Source organism: Pteropus vampyrus, unplaced genomic scaffold (assembly GCF_000151845.1).
Source record: "Pteropus vampyrus isolate Shadow unplaced genomic scaffold, Pvam_2.0 Scaffold32, whole genome shotgun sequence".
Classification (NCBI taxonomy): domain Eukaryota; kingdom Metazoa; phylum Chordata; class Mammalia; order Chiroptera; family Pteropodidae; genus Pteropus; species Pteropus vampyrus.
This window is the reverse complement of record NW_011888813.1, coordinates 9,838,725-9,861,743: the sequence shown is the minus strand read 5'-3', so window position 1 is coordinate 9,861,743 and position 23,019 is coordinate 9,838,725. Positions and strand designations below refer to the sequence as shown.

The 23,019-nt window shown below is 46.8% G+C and overlaps 1 protein-coding gene across 1 annotated transcript in view; it reads left to right on the top strand.

Annotated features, from left to right (window-relative positions):
- FOXN3 (forkhead box N3) overlaps window positions 1-23,019 on the top strand; it is a 61,516-nt gene that overhangs the window by 10,948 nt on the left and 27,549 nt on the right. The window contains exon 2 of the mRNA XM_011357130.2: window positions 14,906-14,971. Coding sequence (XP_011355432.1) covers window positions 14,932-14,971 — 40 coding nt within the window. The 5' untranslated portion in view covers window positions 14,906-14,931. The remainder of the gene's footprint in view (window positions 1-14,905; window positions 14,972-23,019) is intronic.

The window sequence follows — 23,019 nt, the reverse complement described above, 5'->3', positions numbered from 1 at the left end:
CTGTGCTTAAAACTAAAAGCAGTCTGGCTCTATGAAAATCCAGGTAGATTTTACTTCCCCACAAAATTATACATTCCATATAATGATTTGGGCTATATAAGCTAGAAATATTGGTAGGTCAGGTCGATTACGAGATATAATAAAATAACGATGTCAGAAAGTGAAGTAGAGTCTCTGTAGCAGCCCTACAAAACACTAAAGTGGAACAAGGATCAGGAATCGATCTTTTCAACTTCGTTATTACATGGATAATTAACCAGTAGACGTACATAACTACTGGCATATTAATTGGAGTGGTTGCTTTTGCCTTTTTGCCATAGTCAGAAAGACCACATGAAGCTCTGGCTAGTCCGTGTCTATTTAAAGAAGTAAAATGTTTCTCAGCAAAACATGATCATCAGTAAACCCCAAACAGATCGAAGTTCCTCAGGGAATAAGCGTGGGCGCCTGACCTCAGAACTGTGAGGGGACGCTTGCTGCCCATCACGGTGTCTCCAAACAGGCCTGTACCCGCCTCTTGTGTACTTCCCAGCATGTAGGCAACACTGCCACAAGAGGTCAAGTTGAATACTATGGTCACATTTTAAAAAGAGAACCGTAATTATGACCTCTAATTATGTGCAGTTATGCCTGCTGAGTTAAAGATAATGGCACCTCCTGCTTGGAAGTAGAAGTTAATTGCCTACGGGGGTCAGAAGGGTGGTGACCCTTGTCCCTTCCCTAAGCACATCCCCCCAACCTAAAGCCAGCGAGCACCGTCAGACAAACCACATCGGGCCTGCTGTGCTTTAATCACGCTGTTCAAGCGTCGGGTTTAACCACTGTTTAATACTTAACTCCCGCCAAAAGTCAAATTTAACTCGTGTTCAAGAGGAAAATGAAACTTCAGTGAGTCTAGATCCAGTTTGTGTTCCCCGGCGGCCTTCTCAGAGCCCATTATCACCCGGAGCTCCATGTCACGGGCCCTGTTTTTATTGAAAAAGAGCATATTCTGCATCTGACACAGTTGGTCTGGTATATTTGACCACCATTTTTTCCTAAGTATTAAAACTTATTATAGAACATTTCAATATACTGCAAAGAATAGAGTAATAAACCCGAATCCCCTTTTACCCAGTGATCATCAGATCCTGCCCCGGTCTGTTTCATTTGTATGTCTCTCACTTCCCACCACGTTCCGACGTCAAGTAATGAAGATTTGGGGAGCAAATCCCCGGATATCATATAATTTCTTCTGTATGTAGAAACTTTTTTTAAAAAAATCACAGCCATAATATCAATAACATACCTTAACATATAATTCCTCAGCGATTCATCAGTGTTAACTGTTCACCAGTGGCTTATAATTTTTTTAACCATTTGTTTTTCCAGTCAAGAAACAGATAAGCTTCATATATTATAATTGATTCATACAGCCCTCAATCTGTAGGTTCCCTTTCCTAATTACCCATCTCTCTTTTTTCCCCTTGCCGCTGCTGCCGTTGTTGAAGAGATTGGGTTGTTTGTTCTGTAGTTTCCCACAGTCCGAATTCTGATTCATCTTGTGTTGTCATTTAACGTGTTCCTCTGTCCCTCGGATTTTCTATAAATTAACAGTTAGATCTACAGCAGGGTTTTCAACCTCGGCAGTTGATGTTCGGGGCCGGATAATTCTTTGCTGTGGGGGCTGTCCTGTGCATCGTAAGATGTTTAGCAGCATCCCTGGGCTCTACTAGATCCCAGTATTGTGTACACGTTTATACACATATGCGCGCGCTCGCGCTCTCCCTCTCCCTCTCCCTCTCCCTCTCCCTCTCCCTCTCCCTCCCCAGTCGGGAGGGACCATCAAAACTGTCTGCAGACTTTGCCAAGTGTACCCAGGTGGTCACAGTTGCTCCCTGGTTGAGCTTGAGAAGATGCAGACTGAACGAACACGGGTTTGGGAGTAAGATGACTTCTAAGTTGAGTGTTGTCCCACCATCAGGTGATTCATTCTATCTGGTTTTTCTGATGCTAACAGCAATTTATGGTCGTTAGAGAAATTAATTCATTAGGAGCTGCAAAATAGGGATATAATTTTATCCTTCCTTTCTCACATTTTATCTCAAAGAGAAACAGCTCCTCAGTCACTTAGCTCCTTGAGGTATACTTCATGAAGGGAAGGCGGAGCAATCGCTTGCTTCGTTCTTTTTGTCAGTTTTCAAAGAAAGCGTTCCCTAGCACTTCACAAAGATGACCAGTGAGTTTCAATTATTTTTTAAAATTATCACTGGCACTATTAGATTTAAGCATATTCGATGTGTTTCAATTTAATGCAGTTGTCGGCTCTCAAATGTCTCACCTTTGGCCAGCAGGAGGGCCTTCAGCTAGGAGCCTGAGTCCTTTTGACGAGAAGTAGTAGACGTTGATAGAGACCTCACTTTCTGGTATGTCGAGGTGCTCTGGGCTCATCATGTATATTTCCTGCTCCAGACTGGGAGTCAGCCATTTCTCCAAAAAGCCCTGCTTTTTTTTTTTTTTTTAGTGGGAAATGGTAGAAACTCCACTCTGTTGCCACCAGTAACTTTAAGCACGTGATTTTTCTCTTTGTTATGGATCTCAGACTCTACAGAAATAAATTTTTGGCACCTTGATAATACATACAGCTTCTTTACAAACCTGCTCGGGATCGTGTCCTGTTTGTTTACATCCCTGAGCCCCTCTCGAGACTGATAAGAACCATGTTTCCTTTGCCTTTGTAGTCAGTGTTACAGGCTAGACCACACTGTATGGAAATGGGCAAGACTGAGCTGACTCTAAGAAGGCTTTTGTGGTTAATCACATCGTAGGCTCTAGAAGTAACAGAGCCTAAAAACTTATCAGAGTTACCTAGAAATAAGTGGAACGTCCTTAAAAGTCCATTTTCGAGGTCTTCTGAGGACCAAAAGACCGGACCCTTGATTGAGGCAAGCCCTTGATAAGAGCTTGGCAACCAAGTAGGGTCACCGTCTTTGTAATCTGCCAACCCTATGGCAGTTCAGCAAAGACGAAGAGGTTCTTTCTGATTCCTCTTCATTCCACTCAGGTGCCTAAAGTTGTGGCCGCCTGTGGCTCTTAGCACTTCTGCTACTTCTGAGGATTCTTCCTTTTTTTTCCTAGAATGCAAATGACACAGGCTTGTTAGGAGTGAGATATAGATGAATGCTCGCTGGCTTCACCCAGGGCCAGTGGAGAAGGTTAAGAGAGCCCCTAAGACAGGAGCTCACCCTTTGGGAAGACCCCGTGTATCCACAAGAAACGATAGGGGGTAACCCAGGTTGTAACGGTATGAAGAGCTCCGGGTGTCTGGGAAGGGCAAGACGAGACTGTGATGAGCGGGTATTCAGAGGAGGCTCCCCGGGGGGGTGACGTTTGGCAGCTCCATCTGTGGCTTGCCTCCGTGCACTCAGGCACGGCCGCCTGTTTCTGCTGCTCGTCGCCCATGAACCCTCACCTGGTCATTACAGCATCAGGTGACAAATTCTGAAAGTAATTTGGAGGCAACGGGTAGGTACGCCCAGAGGACCATTTCTCAGAAGGGGGATCCGCCAGGATCCAGGTCCCTCCATTCCATTTTTTGCCATCAGTTCTGTCCGTCTAACCATGCAGAGGACAGCAGACTACAAGAAAAATCTGACTTTCAGAGAATACTGGGATGGCTAGGTGGATTCAATTTTAGGTGAGATTGGCTCTGTAAAGAACATTTAAAAAGCAGCAATCTTTTTCTTACCTAGGAGAAACAGTGAGAAATACATACCAAGTTGGGGGTGGGGTGGGGAGGACGGAGGGAGGGAGGAGCTAGGCCTCTCTGCCTGTTCTCTTCACGGCAATTCAAGCCAAAGTCCGGATTTTAGAATACGTGTTTTATCCTTAGCCCTCTCTTCTGCACCCCACCAGCCCCCAGCACACACGCACACGTTCTCTGGAGCCGTAATCGTTTGGAGGAACAGCAGGCTAGTGGCAGCAGGGTCAGCCTGGCCTGGCAGGGTGGGCTGAATGTCCATCGCCAGTCATCCCGGTGGTCGGAGCAGAAATAGGCATTTTGGGTTTCTTCAGACTAGGCATTGGGAAGGCCTGGATATGCTTAGACACAGATATTCATTTTGATGTCCCCCTCGCTCCCCTCACATGTCCTAGGAGTACGGTGGCCACACTGACCTCTGGCACAACCAGAATCCAAAGGCCCCCAGGCAGGTCTCACGTTCAGTGAGAAATATGCCGAAACCCTCCCAGGAGAATCATGAAAGGGCGAGAGAAGACCACGGATGCCAGCATGGTGGCGGTTGCTGTGCTGGGTTTTTCCTCCTCTGTCTTCCAATGTCCTTTGTTTGCATTTGATTGTATAATACTCGCCGTAACTTTTTTTCCTATTGAAAGATGAAATCTGCCTTTCATGGTAAGAAAGCGAACCCAGTTGCTGTCAGAGTAACCTGAGCCCCACCAGCTTGCCGGGCTGGCCTGCAAAGCTGGCTCCAGATGGTTTTGTCCTTGTTGCAGCCCCAATGGGAACAGACTGGCCTGGAAATTTCTGTGGGAATAGTCTTCAGAACCAGTTTCCCATTTACCCACTGGAAGATCAGCTCACTGCTTTATGGTTAGACTAAATATTAAACCCGAACTAATCACTCTCCACCTGCTGACCCACAGGTCCTCGGCGGGCAAGTATCTTCTACCCTTAGGATGCTGCCTTCTCGGCCGGTATCTCCTTAAGGATCGGGGCAGGGCGGGCTCCTTCTCATTTCTCTGCCATTGGCACAGTATGATTCTTAAATCTTTTTGGGTGGAAAACTCAATCCTTTTATTTTTATGATACCTTTATTTATAGTCTTAATCTTGAATCTCTATATATTTTCACATTAACTGTGTCTGGAATGAATTACTCATTAACGGCATAACGATATTTTTTATTATCAATGATGAATGGATGGTGCCAGTGTCTCTTTGTATGAAATTGAGTATGTACTATTCAGTGAAAACAAAATGAATAACATTATTATGTCGTCCTCATTGAACATACCCAGAAAGGCGCAGAACTTCCCAGGAACCACATTTGGGATGACATGGGGGGGATGTTCTCATGTAGGGTAAAGGAAAACAAGTGTTTTGTCTTTATTTTTCAATTGATAAATTTCATAACACAGGTTGTTTCTGAATAAATGTTTTTCAGAGAACCGCGCAAAGGTTAAAAAACACGAAGTGACAGATTTGCTTTTATCTCTTTCTTCCTAATGCATTTCTGTGAGGGAAAGATTAAACCAGAAAGCATAAAAGGCTAAGCATTAAAAAAACTGAAGCCTAGACAGAGCTCAGTGACCAGTAATCCCATTGCAAGAATCAGCAACCCCAGGTTCCTATGAAGAATGCGCCCCAGTCGTCCAAGGGTGATGTGGGGTCTTCAGGGTGGTGCGTCTGGGGTGAAGCAGGAACAGGGTCGATCTCTAGGTCTGTGGGAAGTGTGCCTCCGCTGCTCTGGGTTCCTCTTGTGTCCGAACTCAGGTCTCTAAGGGAGAAAGGGTGGGCGTTCCAAGGACCCGCTCGCCCATGGGAAGCATGATCACGTTGCTGGCCGGTCGTGGTATTGTGTGAGTTGGGAGGGGCCTGGTTGTATCTGTGTTTCCTCCTGGCCACCACGAGGACAGCTGGGACTGTGGGATTGTGTGTGCAGGGGTTGCCAGTGACCTTGTGCCCTTTACGAGAGGAGGAAGTCGCCCCCGGGTCGGGGACTAGGCAGGAGCTGATCTCCAGTAGGTGGGGGAAAGTTGATAGTTGGAGAAGACAGACAAACGTAGAGAGGGAAAAGATAAAAATAGATAGATACCCGATGGTTCTCCAACACATCCTGCCATTTACGTGCCTGGGGCTCTGGCGCTCTGTCCCGCTGGTTTTCAGCTCCCGCTTCAGGGACCTCCCGGCCTGGTTCTATCTCTGGCTTCCGGGGTTGGCACACCCTTCCTCCGAGACATCGGTGTGGCTAGGCCTCCCGCTCTCAGGGTTCTCGTGGGCATCCCCATTGCTATAGCACCCCATGAAAACCATCTCACACCCAGGGCTGGCTTCCTGTTCCCAGCCGGGTGCTGGCCTTTGGTTTCGTTACTGGTTGAAGAAGCCAGGAGCAAGCAGAAGGTTCGCAAAGCAGAGTCTAGCAGATTTCAGCATCTCTCCCCTTCATTCCTTCCTTGCAGCGTTGGAATTCCCTCTGCATAATCCCCAGGGTGCCTCAGAAAGGCAAAAAATCAGAGTGCAATAAATAGAGATTTATAGCTGAATGAGGCGCAGCGGGGGAGGCACTTCTGAAGAATATTCAGTTTCTCATTCACCTACAGGAAGTTTAAAAAATATATTTTTTTAAACCCACCACCGACAAGCAGCTTAAACAAGCCAAACAGAACCAAACCAGAATGCCACGTCTCTTAAGTAATGATTATGACCCATGGGACAGAAGTCAAAACCTGTCACCTTTGGCCTAGTCTTCAAGTTCTAGAATTTTAGACCCTTTGTACTGTCAGTCTCAGTCGGCATGGTCCCTTTGCATTTGCTCCCAGGCAGCTTCTAGAAAGATTGCCATCAACCGATCAGAGATGCGAAAGAGGCAGATGTTCGTCATTTGGAAAATCGAGAGTGCCAGAACAAAGTGGTGTGGGATGACAGCGTCCTGGCTGAGAGGGCACAGGTGGACCCCAGAATGGTCCAGGAAAAGGCTCGGGGCATCGAGTTCATTGGAAACACATATTTGGAAAAAGAGGCAGTGAAATGCAGACCACGCTGCAGAAACAAAGGGGACGTTAGAATTAAAAGACTCGGAAGACATCCAAGTTAAAGCATTTCTCATTGCCCGGACAAGACACAAGTTGGAAGCACCAGCTCGTGGCCTGTCAGTGAGCGTTCTTTCACTTCTGAGGCAGGGAGGCAGCAGCGACAGTGATTGACTCAGAGAGAGAGTCCCTGCGAAGACCCCCAGATCAGCCACTCTAATGCCACATTAGAAATGGGGCATCTGAGACCTTAGAGACACCTTGGCATCCAACTCCCAGCCTAGGGTGCATGTGGAGCTCTGTATTTATCTTCCAGAACCTTCTCCTCAAATCTCCTTCTGCATGAAATGGACTGAGGGGTAATAAATGGACAACTTACACAAGTTAGAAGGCCGCCCCTGACTGGGGAGCCGACTTAGATAAATGCATTCCTCAGTCTGCAGTCGATGGTGACATTGCCCTCAGGACCAGCACACCCCTCATTTAGAGTTCACCAGTCACCGTTTTGAAGCTGGGAAAGACTTCAAAGATGTATGAGCAAGAGCCTAATAAGACCTAAAATGTATGTGTATACATCATTGTTTTTTCCTCCAGCTTGATTTAGATTATCTTTTGTTGCAACAAACAACTGTTAGTTTCAACTTGCTTAACATAGTGCATTTTAACTCACCTTATTTCTTCAGAGTAGCAAGAGTCTGCAGTTTTCTTCGACTCAGTTTTTTGCAGGAGAAGGCTGGCTCTCAGTGTTCTCTAACTGCAATCCCATCGTGAAGATGATTTTCGAGGTCACAACTTAGAGTCGATCTTTTCATGAGGCTTTTTATTCCCTAAAATCTCGTCAATCATGACGAATGTCCACTGAGCTTAGTGGCTTCACTTTCTCCCTCGTCTGGCTGTGAAAACCCCTCAGATGTTTGCGGTTCATAGCAATACCATCTTAACAACCTTCACCCAGAAGGGAAGTGCAAGAAATACTCGCGCTAAGTGACCTTGATAGATCTGACAGCGTCCCCGTTCTGCTGCCTTCCAGATCAGAGGTGGCTGTTTCAGATACCTTGATTGATTGCAACAGCCACCAAAGAGTACGACTTCTACTTCACTGGTTTCACAGCCACAAACATAGATATTCTCTCTATTAAACTACGCCTAGGGATTTTGCGAACGGGGGCGGGGGGGAGAGTCAACAATAAAGTGATTTTTATATCTATTTATTTACTTTCGATGTATTCTTTTTGAGATCATTTGGTTCAAAGAACTGCTTTTCTTGACCATGGCGCGTGTATACGGAAGCTCAGTACAGAGTTCCTCATCCTGATGGGCTTTGGATGGCATTCACATATCCTTGGTTTACCATCACTACAGATGGTTCTGTACCTTTCACACACATCGGAATCTTCTGATGAATTTTCGCAAAACTCGGTATTGCTGGGGTACGGCCTCGCATTTGGTTTCCTGGAATTTTCGGGGGTTCCACTGCACATCCAGAGGCTTATGCCCCAGGCAGCAGCACCTTTAGCCTCAGACAGCTGGATTGGACGAGCCATCCATTAGTTTGTTCATCACTATTTATCTGGCACCGCATTCCAGAACTGTTCTAGGTACCAGGGATACAGAGAACAAGGCAGGTGAGGAAGGCGGGGCTTTTGTAGTAGGGCTCACTTTCCAGCAGAGAATGTGAAAGAGATTATGAGCACCTTGGCGTGTGCTTCTGATTAAGGCTGTATTGTGTCCTTATATCTGATCATTTCTGTCCGAGTGTGTTATCTATTATTTGGTTTTGTTTTGTTTTTTTTTTACGTTTCTTGAATCTCTTTTATTCGGTTATATGAAGACCTTTCATCATCCTGTGAAACATTTCAGGTACGTAGTGGAGCAGGGAGAAATAGAGAAACACATTAGCCCTATGGAAAATCAGACAATTTCTAAGAAGGTAATGATTGCTGGTTGTAATTCTCAGGCTTTCCATATGGGAAATGTTTTGTTATCATTCTGTAAGGTCAGTCAGCTCAAGATGCTAAGGATGGGGTTCGCATTTTTGTAGTCATTCTACAGCAGTGAGGATTGAATCCGGGGCTCCCAACCATGCTTTGTATTCTGAGTTTGTTAATGGATGGTCTCTGCAGACACTTCCTCTGATGCCAGAGCTCAGAGGAAGGGGAGCTGAGTGTTGACAGAAACCCACAGGATACCCAGGCCGGGCTGGATGGATGGCGCTGACGTGGACCCAGCCGATGACCCGCCACAGCTTCGCAGGAATAAAAGGATATTCTTCCAGCCTTACTAAGAGTGTTAGCGCCTCAAAGGTGTTGGAGCAGATGCCCATTTGGTAGGTCCTCCTGGGAGCCCCGAGTCAGAAAGAGGGGAGGGAGTCAGGGGACCTTACAGGCAGAACCAGGAATGAGATGAAAAACCAAGCTGGCTCCCCCCAAGTCTGTAGCCACCCACCACCGTTTTAAAAGGAATGCACTCAGACCCCAAATGAGAGTCACCTGTTACACAGTGGCAAAACCGGGACCTGAACCCAGGAATCCTCATGCCCTGCTGAGTGATTTTTTTCCATCATACCCACAGAGAAAAAGCCTCCTCCTGTGCTTAAAAGAAACCATCTCCATCCAGTTTGGGGGAAATGAAGGACAGTATTGTTTTAAATCCAAGAAGCTCAACCATTGGTTCTAGGAACTTTGTGGCCTGTGTCTTTCACTGCAGCATAATATAATTGTCTCTGTACCTTCAAGAGAAAGGGCTTCAAAAACATCTATAAGACGTGTGACCGTTTTTCAGTCTCGTACTGCGGAAAAGAGGCAAAGTGATAAGATAACCGCATTAAGGATGAAAATTGAAATGGGCCTCTGGGAACCGGTCCAGAGGAGGAGTAACATTTGTTACTGAAGCAGAGAAGGGAGGAGTGTTTGAATGTGGGATTTGAGATTGGCTGCATTTTGAGGGTGGTCGTAACTTTGTTAAGCACCCATGACGTCATGCTCGGTGGGACGCTGCATCAACCAGTGGCAATGGTGTGGGTTTCTATATTAGGAACCTACTGACTTAGGTCCTATTGGGAGACACTTTCTCCCCTTTAAAAATAGAGTTCTGCTGCTTTATTCCCCTGCACCGCGCCGCCTCACCCCCGTTCTCCAGAGTTACGGCCTGAAGGATACGCCTGCCAAGTGGATCTTCATTCCTCAAAAGAGTTCAAGGCCAAAAATATCTTCCTCTTTTCTTATGCTGATAAACCGGATTGAACCACCTTCTCTCTTAAGCCCAGGAGAAATCCTATGTAGCCATCCCACTGCTCCCCCTTCCTAGAATCTAGTCCTGGACCTTTTGTCCTTCAGAACCAGCGGTGCCTCCGAAGCAGAAGAATCCTCTAACCCTCGAACAGCTGCCCAGTCCCCTAAAACATCTCCAGCCAAAAAGCTCCAAAATAAGTGTCCTTGGTCAACAGCATCCTGCCAAAAAGATGTTCTTCCATCACATCTCTGCTACCTAAGGGTGTAAAGCACCATTCGTCTCTCTTGACCACAGAGAATTGAAAGGCTTTCAGAGAGACCCAGAGTGTGCTTGGGAAGCATAACGTTACCCACAGCAGCCAGTGGGGGTGACCCCAGGAGGTACTAGGTGTGAGCAGGCAGAGGAGGGAGGGGGTGGGGCTGGGGCTGCACCGGGCTGCACAGGAAGGGAAAAAGATGAGGGGGCTGAAGGAGGAGCGATTTGCTGTGCTGGCGCCATGTCTCCAGGTCCTAGGCTAGGGTCTGTGGGGAGAGGCAGCGTGCTGGGCACAGGTTACAGGTTACACACGCGTCGTTTCTGCCTTTCCGTGGTCTGCAGTCCGAACGAAAGAGAATGTCAGCGTGAACACTGGTGTGTGTTTTTGTGCACAAAAATGTCACCACAGGAAAACTTAAGTCACATATACTAATATGAAAGGATGGCAATATATATGTCATTAAGTGAAAAATAAGGAGAAAAAGTTATTTCAGAAAGTATTTTTTCCTATAAACCCAATTTTAAAGAGTAAGTACATGTGTATGAGTGTTAAGTATATGTGTGTTGGTGTCTCAGTGAATGTACATAAATGCCTATATTTATGTAGATAGTTTCTGGACTACTTAAAGAGAATGTGAATCTGGTCTGTGGGAAAGGCACTAATTTCTCAAATTATTTCCACCTAGTATATATTATTTTACTGTGAAAACGTTAATGATTTTTTTTTAAAGGGAGAAAACCTAGACATTTTAATAATAGATAAGAATAAGCATTGTAGCATCTCTGGAGAGGAGAGATGGGAGCTCGTCCGCTCTGAAGCCTGAAGCACATGCAGAATGTCAGGGCGTGTCGAGCATGAAGGTGTGTCACATGTTTAGCGGAGGGTCAAAGAGACTTTTTCCCATAAAAACGTGGCTGGCAGAGGCTGCCTGGTGTCCCCTCGCCACACCTGGAGCCAAAAAAGAAGGGTCCTTTTAGTATTGATTTATAAAATTCTCAGGGTTCTGTACTTACTGGGTAAAGGAAGAGGTCTGGTGGATTAATTTCATTTACCTGTAAATCTGGGTTTTGAACCCACGTAACATTGTATTTGATGTACTAACAAATGAGAATAAAAAAGATGTTCTTCAGGAAAAAAAATCTTTGCAGCTTTGGGGTAGGCAAAGATTAGTTAGTTGAGACACATAAAAAGCATTGAATTACAAAAGAAATTGATAAATTGGTCTTAAAATGTTTTAAACTTCTGCTTATAAAAAGACTATTAAGAAACTGAATAGATAAGCTGAGAAAAAAAATATATATCTCACAAAGTACTTCCATCCAGAATGTTTAAAGAAATCTTACAACTCAATAGTAAGAAGTTGAACAACCCAGTTTAAAAAATGGGTACAGACTTCAGCAGGCATTTCACAAAAGAAGTTATACAAAGGGCTGTTAAGCAGATGAAAAGATGCTCAACATCACTTGTCATTAGGGAAATACAAATTAAAACCACAACGAAATACCACTACACATCTACTACAATGGCTAAAACTTGAAAAGACTGACAATTTCAACTGTTGGCAAAAATGCTACATGGTACATCCTCTTAGGAAAAGCGTTTGTCAGTTCCTTATAAAGTGAAACATACACAGACCAGCAATTACCCAAGGATAATGAAAGTATATGTTCATGAACCACTGGTACAAAACTTCATAGCAGCTTTTGAGATAAAATCCCAAACTGGAAGCAATCCAGATGACCGTCTTCAGGCAGATAAACAAATTGTAGTATATCTATGCAATGGAATACCACTCAGTGATAGCAGTAATAGAGCAGGACCCACTGACACCACATCATGGGTGAATATTGCCCAGGGCAACGGTGGGGATGACTGCAAAGGGGCACAAGAAAACTTTGGGGCGATGGAAATCTGTATCGTACCTGTGCTCTTTATCTTGATTAAGGTGGTGGTAGCGCTGGTGTAAAATTTGTCAGAACTCAGTAAGTTACACCGAGGATGGCACTCACTGTGGTGCTGGTGTGCGCACACTTGCATAAACACACAATCGTGCTTTCTCATACCATTCGTAGTTCTTACGTTCGTCAGTTCTCCTGCCAAGATGGCAAGAGGGAGGGCATCCCATGCCTTGTCCTCCGTTCCGCTCTGCCCATAGGGTTTCGTGTTCGGGCTTATGCCGCTCAGGAACTGACCCATTCAGTATGGAGAGTTGGGGCCATAGGTTCGAACTGATTCTGAATGAGATGAGAATGCTGGGTGTCACACCTACCCCAAATGCCTGGAGACCAGCAGAGTGCGAAGGTAGCATCAGAATTATTATCTGTGGAGGCCAAAGGCGTGGCAAATCTGGGTGGAAGAAAGGATTGAGTGACTTGTCCTTTAGAAGCGTTGTTCTTTCTTGGTTTAAGTGTTTATTTGGCTTGGCTGGGGTCGGGGTGGGAGTTGTGGGTGGATGTTATGTGGGTCTGAAGCGCTCCTCAAGAGACCCCTTAGGTTCTGCAAAATTCATGTGAGTGTTAATTCTATTCTTTTCCTTTAAGGTCTCTTTGTCTTCCTACTCTCGCATTTATTTCATTATATCTGTCTGAGGCCCTTTATACCTTCCTCCTGAGGTCCGATGTATTTTTGAAGAATACGAAACTACTTCCTTTAATTTTCCGCAAAACAAATAGGAAAAGACTCCTGACTTCTTACCTGTATTTTCCTCTTGCTCTGCCCCCATCAGACCTCCTGGTGGTTCCGGAAAACTGTGGGTAAGAGTCACCTGGGAAGGCGGGGACCATCCAGCCGGACCGTGGGTTGCCTGCAGTGTGTGCATTCTCAAAATATGGCAAAGAAATTTTACCTGGTGTAAAAAAAAAAAAAACAAAAACAAAAACCTGGCATGTTATGTCAGCCCTGAGACAGGAAAGTCCCTTTCCAAAAAGAGACTAGAAAGGACGTCCTCAGTGTCCCCCTCCTCCCACCCCACCCCCGCCCCCACGGCACCTCCAGGAGCTGCTGTTCCCTGAGGCTTATGGGGTGCCAGCAGTGCCCTGAAAATGCAAATTCTCGTCTTGGCAACAGGCCCTGTGGGGAGAGGAGAGGGCATGGGCCACGGGAACCCTGGGAGCAGTGAGTGGAATGTTATATTTTTCAGTTCACCCTTCAGCTGACATATATATTTTAATATCAGTGGGAAGCGATGACTGTTTTAGGAATTTCACCCCAGGAGTTGCCATATCAGTTAATTTACCTGTTTTTCATACAATGTACTTATTAAAATAAACTTTCACTCCATTATGGAGTATAAGTAACGGGCCTCCTGCAGGCAAAATAGAAAAGGGCTTGCAGAGTAAAAGTTCCTTCCCTTTTTTTTTTTTTTTTTTTTTGACATTGTCTTCTGGAACCAGCTTCATCTATATTATTAATCGCTGGTGGGGCTTTCTGCTGCTTCCCCTTTCTCCCTTGGAATTAAACTGCACATATAAAGTATGAAAAATGTACTTTTTTTAAACAGTAAAAAAAGTCATTTTCTTGCATAATACCCAAAATAAAGTGCCACGGAGCCATTAGTATTAAATTGAATTTTTTGGTATGTAATTTGTACAAAAACTGACAAGTGCGGGCCCCCGTTCCCCGCATCGTCAGTCACTGGGTTTAGCGGACACAGAGGCTGTAATCTGCAAGGACAGGCATTGTGATGTCGGCTTCCACTGCACACTTCGTTTATTTGGACAGGGCACAGGCGGCAGCGTCTGTCACGCGGCGTCACCGCGCCATTAGCGGATTTCGCCCCAGGGCAGCTGGGACGCAGGGTTGGGGCAGATGTTCTTTTCAGTCTATTCAGTGACCATTCTTGGGGGTTGTTTACTGTTGCCATGGTGACTTTCATTTCCATAGCAGCCGCGCTGCTGTTTCTCAGAGGAAAATGAATTTAGTTATAAAAGGATAATATTTTTCTCTGTCTCTATATAAACCTGCCATCTGTCAACCGGTGGATCAGTAAGGGTTCAGAAACCTATTAAGAATTATAGCAATGAAATGATGAGGGGTTTTTTTTTTTTTTGGTCCCATATTAAAAGCAATAATAGATGTGGAAACAAACATTGTGCCCTCGATATTATAACTTTAATTTTTTTAAATATATTTTAAGTGTTTGTTTTTTAATGCCTCACCACCTCCACCACCGCTGTGCACACAATCTCATACAATTTACATTCTGACAAGTGGAAATGACCAAACGTCTTGTTTGTAATCTCACTAGATGCAGGTGTATTTAATGCTTTCTCTGATTGGTGCTGTGAGTTTCTCCGCTTCATTAAAGATTCCTGTGGCCAAACCTCTTATTGTCACCCCACTCTGCTATGCCTCCACTCCAGGGGAACAAGCTGTGGGGGTGTATAGATCAGCAAGTTACCAGGAACATACAGTACAAATTATGAAATTAACAAATTGAGAAGAGACCATGCTTTTTCTGAAAAAACTTAGAATCTGCCCCTGAAATCTCATTCTAGAATAATCTTCTCTCAAATCCAAATGGGAAGAAAATCATCTTTGGGATAGCTTATCTAGTTTTGGATTTTTTTTTTTCCTCTGTTGCATTCATAAGCTATATCATGCAGGGGGAAAACACACAGACACATTGGCCCTGTTGTAAATAATGTTATTTATTGGTTGATTTTTCCAGATCCTGACATTGATGCTGCCAGTGCCATGATGCTTTTGAATACTCCCCCTGAGATACAAGCAGGTTGTGAGTAGATATTTCTATAGCCTTCAGCACCATAGTTTGTGAACTTAACCTTCTCATTTATACACCAGGCCTTAGGAAGAACTAATGCTCAAGTACAACTTCTCTTGTAGAATCACTTTAAAACTACCTAAATGCATGATTACATGCATATGCATATAAACATGCATCCATGCATATGTATGAATGAATGCTTAGGTGTGTTTCCAAGATGACAAAGTTCCAATATAATTTCAAGGCCTAAGACTTGGGGGAAGGGAAGCAGCCCCTATAATGAATCCCGGTGGAGAGACCTTCTTTACTCCTGCAGGCATTGTTCCTGTGAGTTTAGTTTCTGCTAGGAGAGGCTACGTAGGGCCAGCTTCACAGTCATGGGGCTGAGCAGTGCCCCTTTTAAGAGATTTCTTTCCCTTTTGGGACCTCATTAATCGCAGGCTCCCGTTGTATAGACGGAGCAGAAAGGAAGGTCTGGCGAGGTGGGCGCTGTGCAGAAGCTTGGAATAACCTTGGAATGAACGACCATGGCGCCCCCCGTGTCACCCCCACCGGCCTTCCAGGCTGCCGTAGAGAGGAGGACGGGGCTCATTTAGTTAAGCAGAGCTGTCTTCACCTTCTGTTGGCCGTTGAGCAGCGTCAGGCATGGACGACGCCTTTCCTTCTTTGAACGTCTCTTCTGTCTACCGCCTCGTGATTTTTCGCCACGTCTGGAGCTAGACTACTGTGGTTTTAGAAAGATCTTCTTAGAAAGTGTTGGAAAATGGCCTTAAATGGAGCTATCCGTCCCCTCCTCCTCCTAACTTGAGGCTATTCCTCTGCCCACATTCCACCCCAGCCAGAGCCCTGCCGAGCGGACAGTTAGCTTGTCCTCCAGGGTCTGCTCAGCTCGTCATCGCGAAGCTGCTGCGTTGCAGCCTCCTGTCGATGAAACGCGCCGGTGTGCAGATGACGGCGTGAGAAACAGACCCCAGCACGACGCCCACCAGGGCTGGTGCCCACCTTATGGCCGGGTCTGCAGCTCGTTTGGGGCTCCGGCTCTCAGAAGACCATACGGTCTCCTGAGCAAGGGGGGGTCCCCCACTTTTGGAGCCGATAATGCACTGATGCGGAGGTCCAGGTCATCCTTCCTAGCCCTGCCCTTGTCACATTCTTCCAGCAGCTTTAAGAAACTTGACTCCTTTCTTTCTCACTCGTTCCTCTTTAAAAGACCCAAGGGCTGTAGCCAAGCGTTCTCAGGAGGGGCTTGTCCCTCTGCCAGCAGCTGACATTACCTGCTCCTAGTGGTACAGAATCCTCAGTTTCTCTTTGCTAAACTCAAATTGCCAGCAGTTGAAATTTCAGGCGGCCCAGACCTCCAAGAAGCAAACACCACTGCTGAGCAGATGTACAACTGGCTCAGTCCTGGAGCTCGCAGTTCACCTGCAGTGTGGTTTTTAAATAATGTTTGAAGTTATAGAGGAATATTTCAGAAAAAAAAAAAAACCCGAAAAAACAACTTATTCTCAGACATTGCAAGAGGAGTAAAGACAAGATTGTAATCAAGTTACAGCCTGAAATGGTTTCTGAAATCAAGTTGCATAACTCATCAGTACTGATTTCATCAGAGCTGTGCAAGAGTCAAGCACCTTCCTTAGCACTCAGCCAGATCACAGACCACTGTACACAGTGATCGTTGGTTTAAAGAAATCCTTTCGTCGAACTAGAATCATGGAGTTAAGAGGGAAAAGGCAAGGGGACTGGTCATTCGCGGGTCTTCAGCAGCTTGCATAAAAGTCCCTTATCACTGGATTCTTGACCACAGGTAGAAGAGAAAAGGTTTTTTTTCCCCCCATTAGTTGACAAGTTGATGATTTTTAATCTTCTCATGACAAAATGAACTTATCCCCTCCCCCTCAGCATAACACTCACATACTGTAAATAATTATTTTTTTAAGGGTATCCGTAGTCTTCTTTACATTGAAATGCTGAATCTGAGTTTTCAAAGCTCATTGTTTATGTGTCGAAGCTGGAGGCTGATTCCCAGAAGGCTTTCCCGCCTCACTGTGAGAAACCCAGCACAGCCTTCCTGCAGGCCTCACACCCAGAGGGGGCTCCAGGGCCCTGGACGGGGCTCCAGGGCGCCCACAGAGGTGGTGGAGGGAGACACCGTCGGCCAGAGCAGCAAAGACTGGGGAGAGAGTGGGAACACCATCTTCTCGTGCTGCTCCCCTCTGGCCCCAAGCCCTGGTAGACTCCCTTGGAGGTCAAGGTGGAGCAGATGCAGTGCCCCTAAAGGCTGGAGCCGAGCTGCAGGAGGGAAACGAGCCTGGGTCCAGTGTCTGCTCTGTGCCAGGGACGCCAGGCGGCCGCTCCTCGGCTTCCCACGCAGCTCAGTCAGGGCGCGCGTCCCCAGCGCTTTCCGTTCGCTCTTCTCTGCTTCGCTCTTCCTTTCTCTCTCTTTATTGTCATTTTACGTTGCATAATGTATCATCTTTGGGATAGCTTATCTAGTTTTGGATTTTTTTTTTTCCTCTGTTGCATTCATAAGCTATATCATGCAGGGGGAAAACACACAGACACATTGGCCCTGTTGTAAATAATGTTATTTATTGGTTGATTTTTCCAGATCCTGACATTGATGCTGCCAGTGCCATGATGCTTTTGAATACTCCCCCTGAGATACAAGCAGGTTGTGAGTAGATATTTCTATAGCCTTCAGCACCATAGTTTGTGAACTTAACCTTCTCATTTATACACCAGGCCTTAGGAAGAACTAATGCTCAAGTACAACTTCTCTTGTAGAATCACTTTAAAACTACCTAAATGCATGATTACATGCATATGCATATAAACATGCATCCATGCATATGTATGAATGAATGCTTAGGTGTGTTTCCAAGATGACAAAGTTCCAATATAATTTCAAGGCCTAAGACTTGGGGGAAGGGAAGCAGCCCCTATAATGAATCCCGGTGGAGAGACCTTCTTTACTCCTGCAGGCATTGTTCCTGTGAGTTTAGTTTCTGCTAGGAGAGGCTACGTAGGGCCAGCTTCACAGTCATGGGGCTGAGCAGTGCCCCTTTTAAGAGATTTCTTTCCCTTTTGGGACCTCATTAATCGCAGGCTCCCGTTGTATAGACGGAGCAGAAAGGAAGGTCTGGCGAGGTGGGCGCTGTGCAGAAGCTTGGAATAACCTTGGAATGAACGACCATGGCGCCCCCCGTGTCACCCCCACCGGCCTTCCAGGCTGCCGTAGAGAGGAGGACGGGGCTCATTTAGTTAAGCAGAGCTGTCTTCACCTTCTGTTGGCCGTTGAGCAGCGTCAGGCATGGACGACGCCTTTCCTTCTTTGAACGTCTCTTCTGTCTACCGCCTCGTGATTTTTCGCCACGTCTGGAGCTAGACTACTGTGGTTTTAGAAAGATCTTCTTAGAAAGTGTTGGAAAATGGCCTTAAATGGAGCTATCCGTCCCCTCCTCCTCCTAACTTGAGGCTATTCCTCTGCCCACATTCCACCCCAGCCAGAGCCCTGCCGAGCGGACAGTTAGCTTGTCCTCCAGGGTCTGCTCAGCTCGTCATCGCGAAGCTGCTGCGTTGCAGCCTCCTGTCGATGAAACGCGCCGGTGTGCAGATGACGGCGTGAGAAACAGACCCCAGCACGACGCCCACCAGGGCTGGTGCCCACCTTATGGCCGGGTCTGCAGCTCGTTTGGGGCTCCGGCTCTCAGAAGACCATACGGTCTCCTGAGCAAGGGGGGGTCCCCCACTTTTGGAGCCGATAATGCACTGATGCGGAGGTCCAGGTCATCCTTCCTAGCCCTGCCCTTGTCACATTCTTCCAGCAGCTTTAAGAAACTTGACTCCTTTCTTTCTCACTCGTTCCTCTTTAAAAGACCCAAGGGCTGTAGCCAAGCGTTCTCAGGAGGGGCTTGTCCCTCTGCCAGCAGCTGACATTACCTGCTCCTAGTGGTACAGAATCCTCAGTTTCTCTTTGCTAAACTCAAATTGCCAGCAGTTGAAATTTCAGGCGGCCCAGACCTCCAAGAAGCAAACACCACTGCTGAGCAGATGTACAACTGGCTCAGTCCTGGAGCTCGCAGTTCACCTGCAGTGTGGTTTTTAAATAATGTTTGAAGTTATAGAGGAATATTTCAGAAAAAAAAAAAAAAACCCGAAAAAACAACTTATTCTCAGACATTGCAAGAGGAGTAAAGACAAGATTGTAATCAAGTTACAGCCTGAAATGGTTTCTGAAATCAAGTTGCATAACTCATCAGTACTGATTTCATCAGAGCTGTGTAAGAGTCAAGCACCTTCCTTAGCACTCAGCCAGATCACAGACCACTGTACACAGTGATCGTTGTTTTAAAGAAATCCTTTCGTCGAACTGGAATCATGGAGTTAAGAGGGAAAAGGCAAGGAGGGGACTGGTCATTCGTGGGTCTTCAGCAGCTTGCATAAAAGTCCCTTATCACTGGATTCTTGACCACAGGTAGAAGAGAAAAGGTTTTTTTTTCCCCCATTAGTTGACAAGTTGATGATTTTTAATCTTCTCATGACAAAATGAACTTATCCCCTCCCCCTCAGCATAACACTCACATACTGTAAATAATTATTTTTTTAAGGGTATCCGTAGTCTTCTTTACATTGAAATGCTGAATCTGAGTTTTCAAAGCTCATTGTTTATGTGTCGAAGCTGGAGGCTGATTCCCAGAAGGCTTTCCCGCCTCACTGTGAGAAACCCAGCACAGCCTTCCTGCAGGCCTCACACCCAGAGGGGGCTCCAGGGCCCTGGACGGGGCTCCAGGGCGCCCACAGAGGTGGTGGAGGGAGACACCGTCGGCCAGAGCAGCAAAGACTGGGGAGAGAGTGGGAACGCCATCTTCTCGTGCTGCTCCCCTCTGGCCCCAAGCCCTGGTAGACTCCCTTGGAGGTCAAGGTGGAGCAGATGCAGTGCCCCTAAAGGCTGGAGCCGAGCTGCAGGAGGGAAACGAGCCTGGGTCCAGTGTCTGCTCTGTGCTGGGGACGCCAGGCGGCCGCTCCTCGGCTTCCCACGCAGCTCAGTCAGGGCGCGCGTCCCCAGCGCTTTCCGTTCGCTCTTCTCTGCTTCGCTCTTCCTTTCTCTCTCTTTATTGTCATTTTACGTTGCATAATGTTTCTTACCCCGGGGTTTGACATAGTGCCTCGCTTCCCGAAAGGAGAAGCATAGAGACATATACTGATGAAGCCATCATCCCCTGCCCAGCCAGCTTTGCCCAAGGCCTGGAAAAAGTGAGGGGATTTCTAGCCCAAAGGTTCAAAGGCGGCAGACACTCGCAGTAATGGAGTGTGGGCAGCGGGCAGCCAGCCTAGTGGTGTTGGTGACCCCGCGTGGATGTACGTGTGCATCATCCACATTCAGGGCTCTGCCGCTGCCCACGTGTGGGGAGCGTGGGCGCCTGTGTGCACAGAGCCTGCCTGCGTTCTCCCGCTGGCTGGTCTGTGGCTGGTCTCTGGGTATAGAGCCTCGTGTGCTATTTATAGCCTCTTGTTTTCACCTCCTGGGCTGCGTGACGCTCCTGTTTGGACGGGGCCACCAACCTAGTCTATCTGCCGCTGTCACTCCCAGCTGTAAGGGCTGGCTGGCCCGGATGGCTGGAAGGGCGTTTCCTCTGTCATGCCCTTCGTGGCCACTCCACTTCAGGCCACCAGACAGCAGCCACTTAGATCTTTTCCTCTCATCCTGCCCTTGGTCGGCATCTGCAAATCTAGCTCGGGGCTGGCAGATGGGCCACAGTCCAGGGTCTGAACTGAGTAGGTCGTACAAAGGAAATGACTCGAGGAGCTGGTAAGAACGGCAGTGGGCCTCCCCTTGATCTCTGGGGAGCCCCACACTGCCCAGCAGAGCTCAGCGCGCCACGTCTGGCTTGAGCTGGACGCCCTGCAGTCCCCTCTGCCTCTCACTGCAGCCCGATGCTTCACTTCCAACATTTTATCATTGGCCCCCCACCCACCTCCGGTGGCGGTGTAGACTAATTCCAGCTTCTGGAGTCTACTGAAGTACCTGCTTTGCAGTCCCCTTTGACAAGCCCCGTGAGTCACCTTTAACCCCAGTGGAGGGATCGATATGAAGCCAGGAGTCAGGTCACCATTATCCACCTTCAAAGGCTTGTATAATCCTTGGTTGGAATGTCCCAGAGAGGAGCTCCAGATAATAAACAAAACAACAAAATGGGACAGGGGAGAGGAAGGGGACGGGAAGTGGGTAGGGGAGAGGGGGCAACATTCTGCACCCTGCCCAGAACTAGGAAACATACCACAGACACCAGTCACCTGACGAGAAAGGCAACCAGGAAGTCAGTCCCCCTGTTGCCACCCCCTCCCCTGTGATCAGGCGGAAAGGCCGACTTTAGGAAAAGGAAGGATTGATGGATCACCTGCTGCTCAGCTTATGGCCTCTCAGAGGTTAATTTTAGAAGCTGTGAAAACCGAGGAAGCTGAGCATCAGGAGGGAAGCCGGGATGGGGAAGGGCGGAGGGATGGGGAAGGGCCGAGAGGCGGCACTGGTGGGGGAGCGTGGTGGAGGCTTTGTCTTGTGCCGTAGACTTTTTTTTTTTTAGGTTCTCAAGATGATCACTTTTAGATCACAGGGAGCGGTGCTGCTTGATCTGACTATGTGTGTGAGTGTTGCATTCTTACGGGTTAAGAATAAGAACATTTAGAGCCGCTCTATTAACTTAAGAGAAAGTGGTTGATCAGCTCTGGTGCTGATGTCTCTGACACCTCATCCCAGGAAGGTGAGAGTCTCAGATGTATGTCTTCTCCCCTATAAAAGCCGAATATTTAACTGATCTAACAAAAAGGGCTGTGCCTTTTCTAGTGAGAGCCACAAATCTAAGTTAGAGGCCATTTTTAAAAGTTTAGTTTTTTAAAATCTCTAGCTGGAACCTAGGTATAATTTTAGTACTTTGAGTTGGGGGCACTGGTTATGAAGGGCTTGGGCTTTAACGGTTTTGATATACTTTGAGAGAAATACAGAGTAAATGGAAGGGGAGGACTGGAAGGGCTGAGGAATGGACCTTTAGAATCCCAGAATCAAAAGAGTCAAAACGTGGACCTCAGAACACCATTCTCAGGCATTTTTAGAATGGCTGGGATTCGGGTTTTTTTTTTTTTCAGAAGCCACGTTCCTGACCCTTGAGGATAGAGACAGAAAGGAGAAAAGATGAGGGAACAGTTAAGTGTCACAGCTGGTTTCTGGCAGCCAGTGAGCAAATATGAACACATCCACCATCCCAACACGGAGAGCACTGCCAACGATAAGGACTGAGAAATGCCGGGATTGGCAGAGGCAGCGCTCGGTTGCAGCTCGTTTGAAAACAAGCTTCAGGATTCACAAGAAGAGTCTGGTTTACATGCCAGAAGTCTTGCAAAGTTCAGGAAATAGCTCAGGGAAAGCTTTTTAATGCTGCAGGGTCGCTCTGTCCATGAAATTCTCTTTGAAGTGGATACAGTTCATTAATCAGGAAGATGTTTTAATGGGTGAATGCAGATTTGGGGATAACTGCAAAAGGCATAAGAGGCTGAAAGAATTTCCCTGTGTCTTGACCCCGTTAGACCCTGTGCCTTTTAGATAGTAAGAGGGTGCTTGAGGGATGATATGGAGAGGTGGAAGGATGAACATCACAGTGATGATGATGCATTTGCGTAATTGGCCAGCCTCTGAGCTAAGCAGTTTATATAATGTGTCTTATTTAATCCTCAGAACAATCCTATGAGGCATGTTTATGAGTAGTTTACAGGTGAGGAAACTGAGGTACAGAGAGGTTAAGACACTTGCCCAAAGCCACAGAGCCAGTGATGGGGCAAGACTTTGGATGGAGGCTGTGTTGCCCCAAGTGTCCTCTTAACTGCTGCAGGATACTTCTTCCCTAGAGGCTTACGTGAAACCAAGAATGTCAGAAGAACTTGGTCTCTAGCAGGTGCGCAGAGAGGGCTGGCTTCCTGTGTCTCCGGCAGGTGGTCAGAGGGAGGGCTGGCTTCCTGTGTCTCCAGCAGGTTCTTGGAGGGAGGGCTGGCTTCCTGTGTCTCCAACA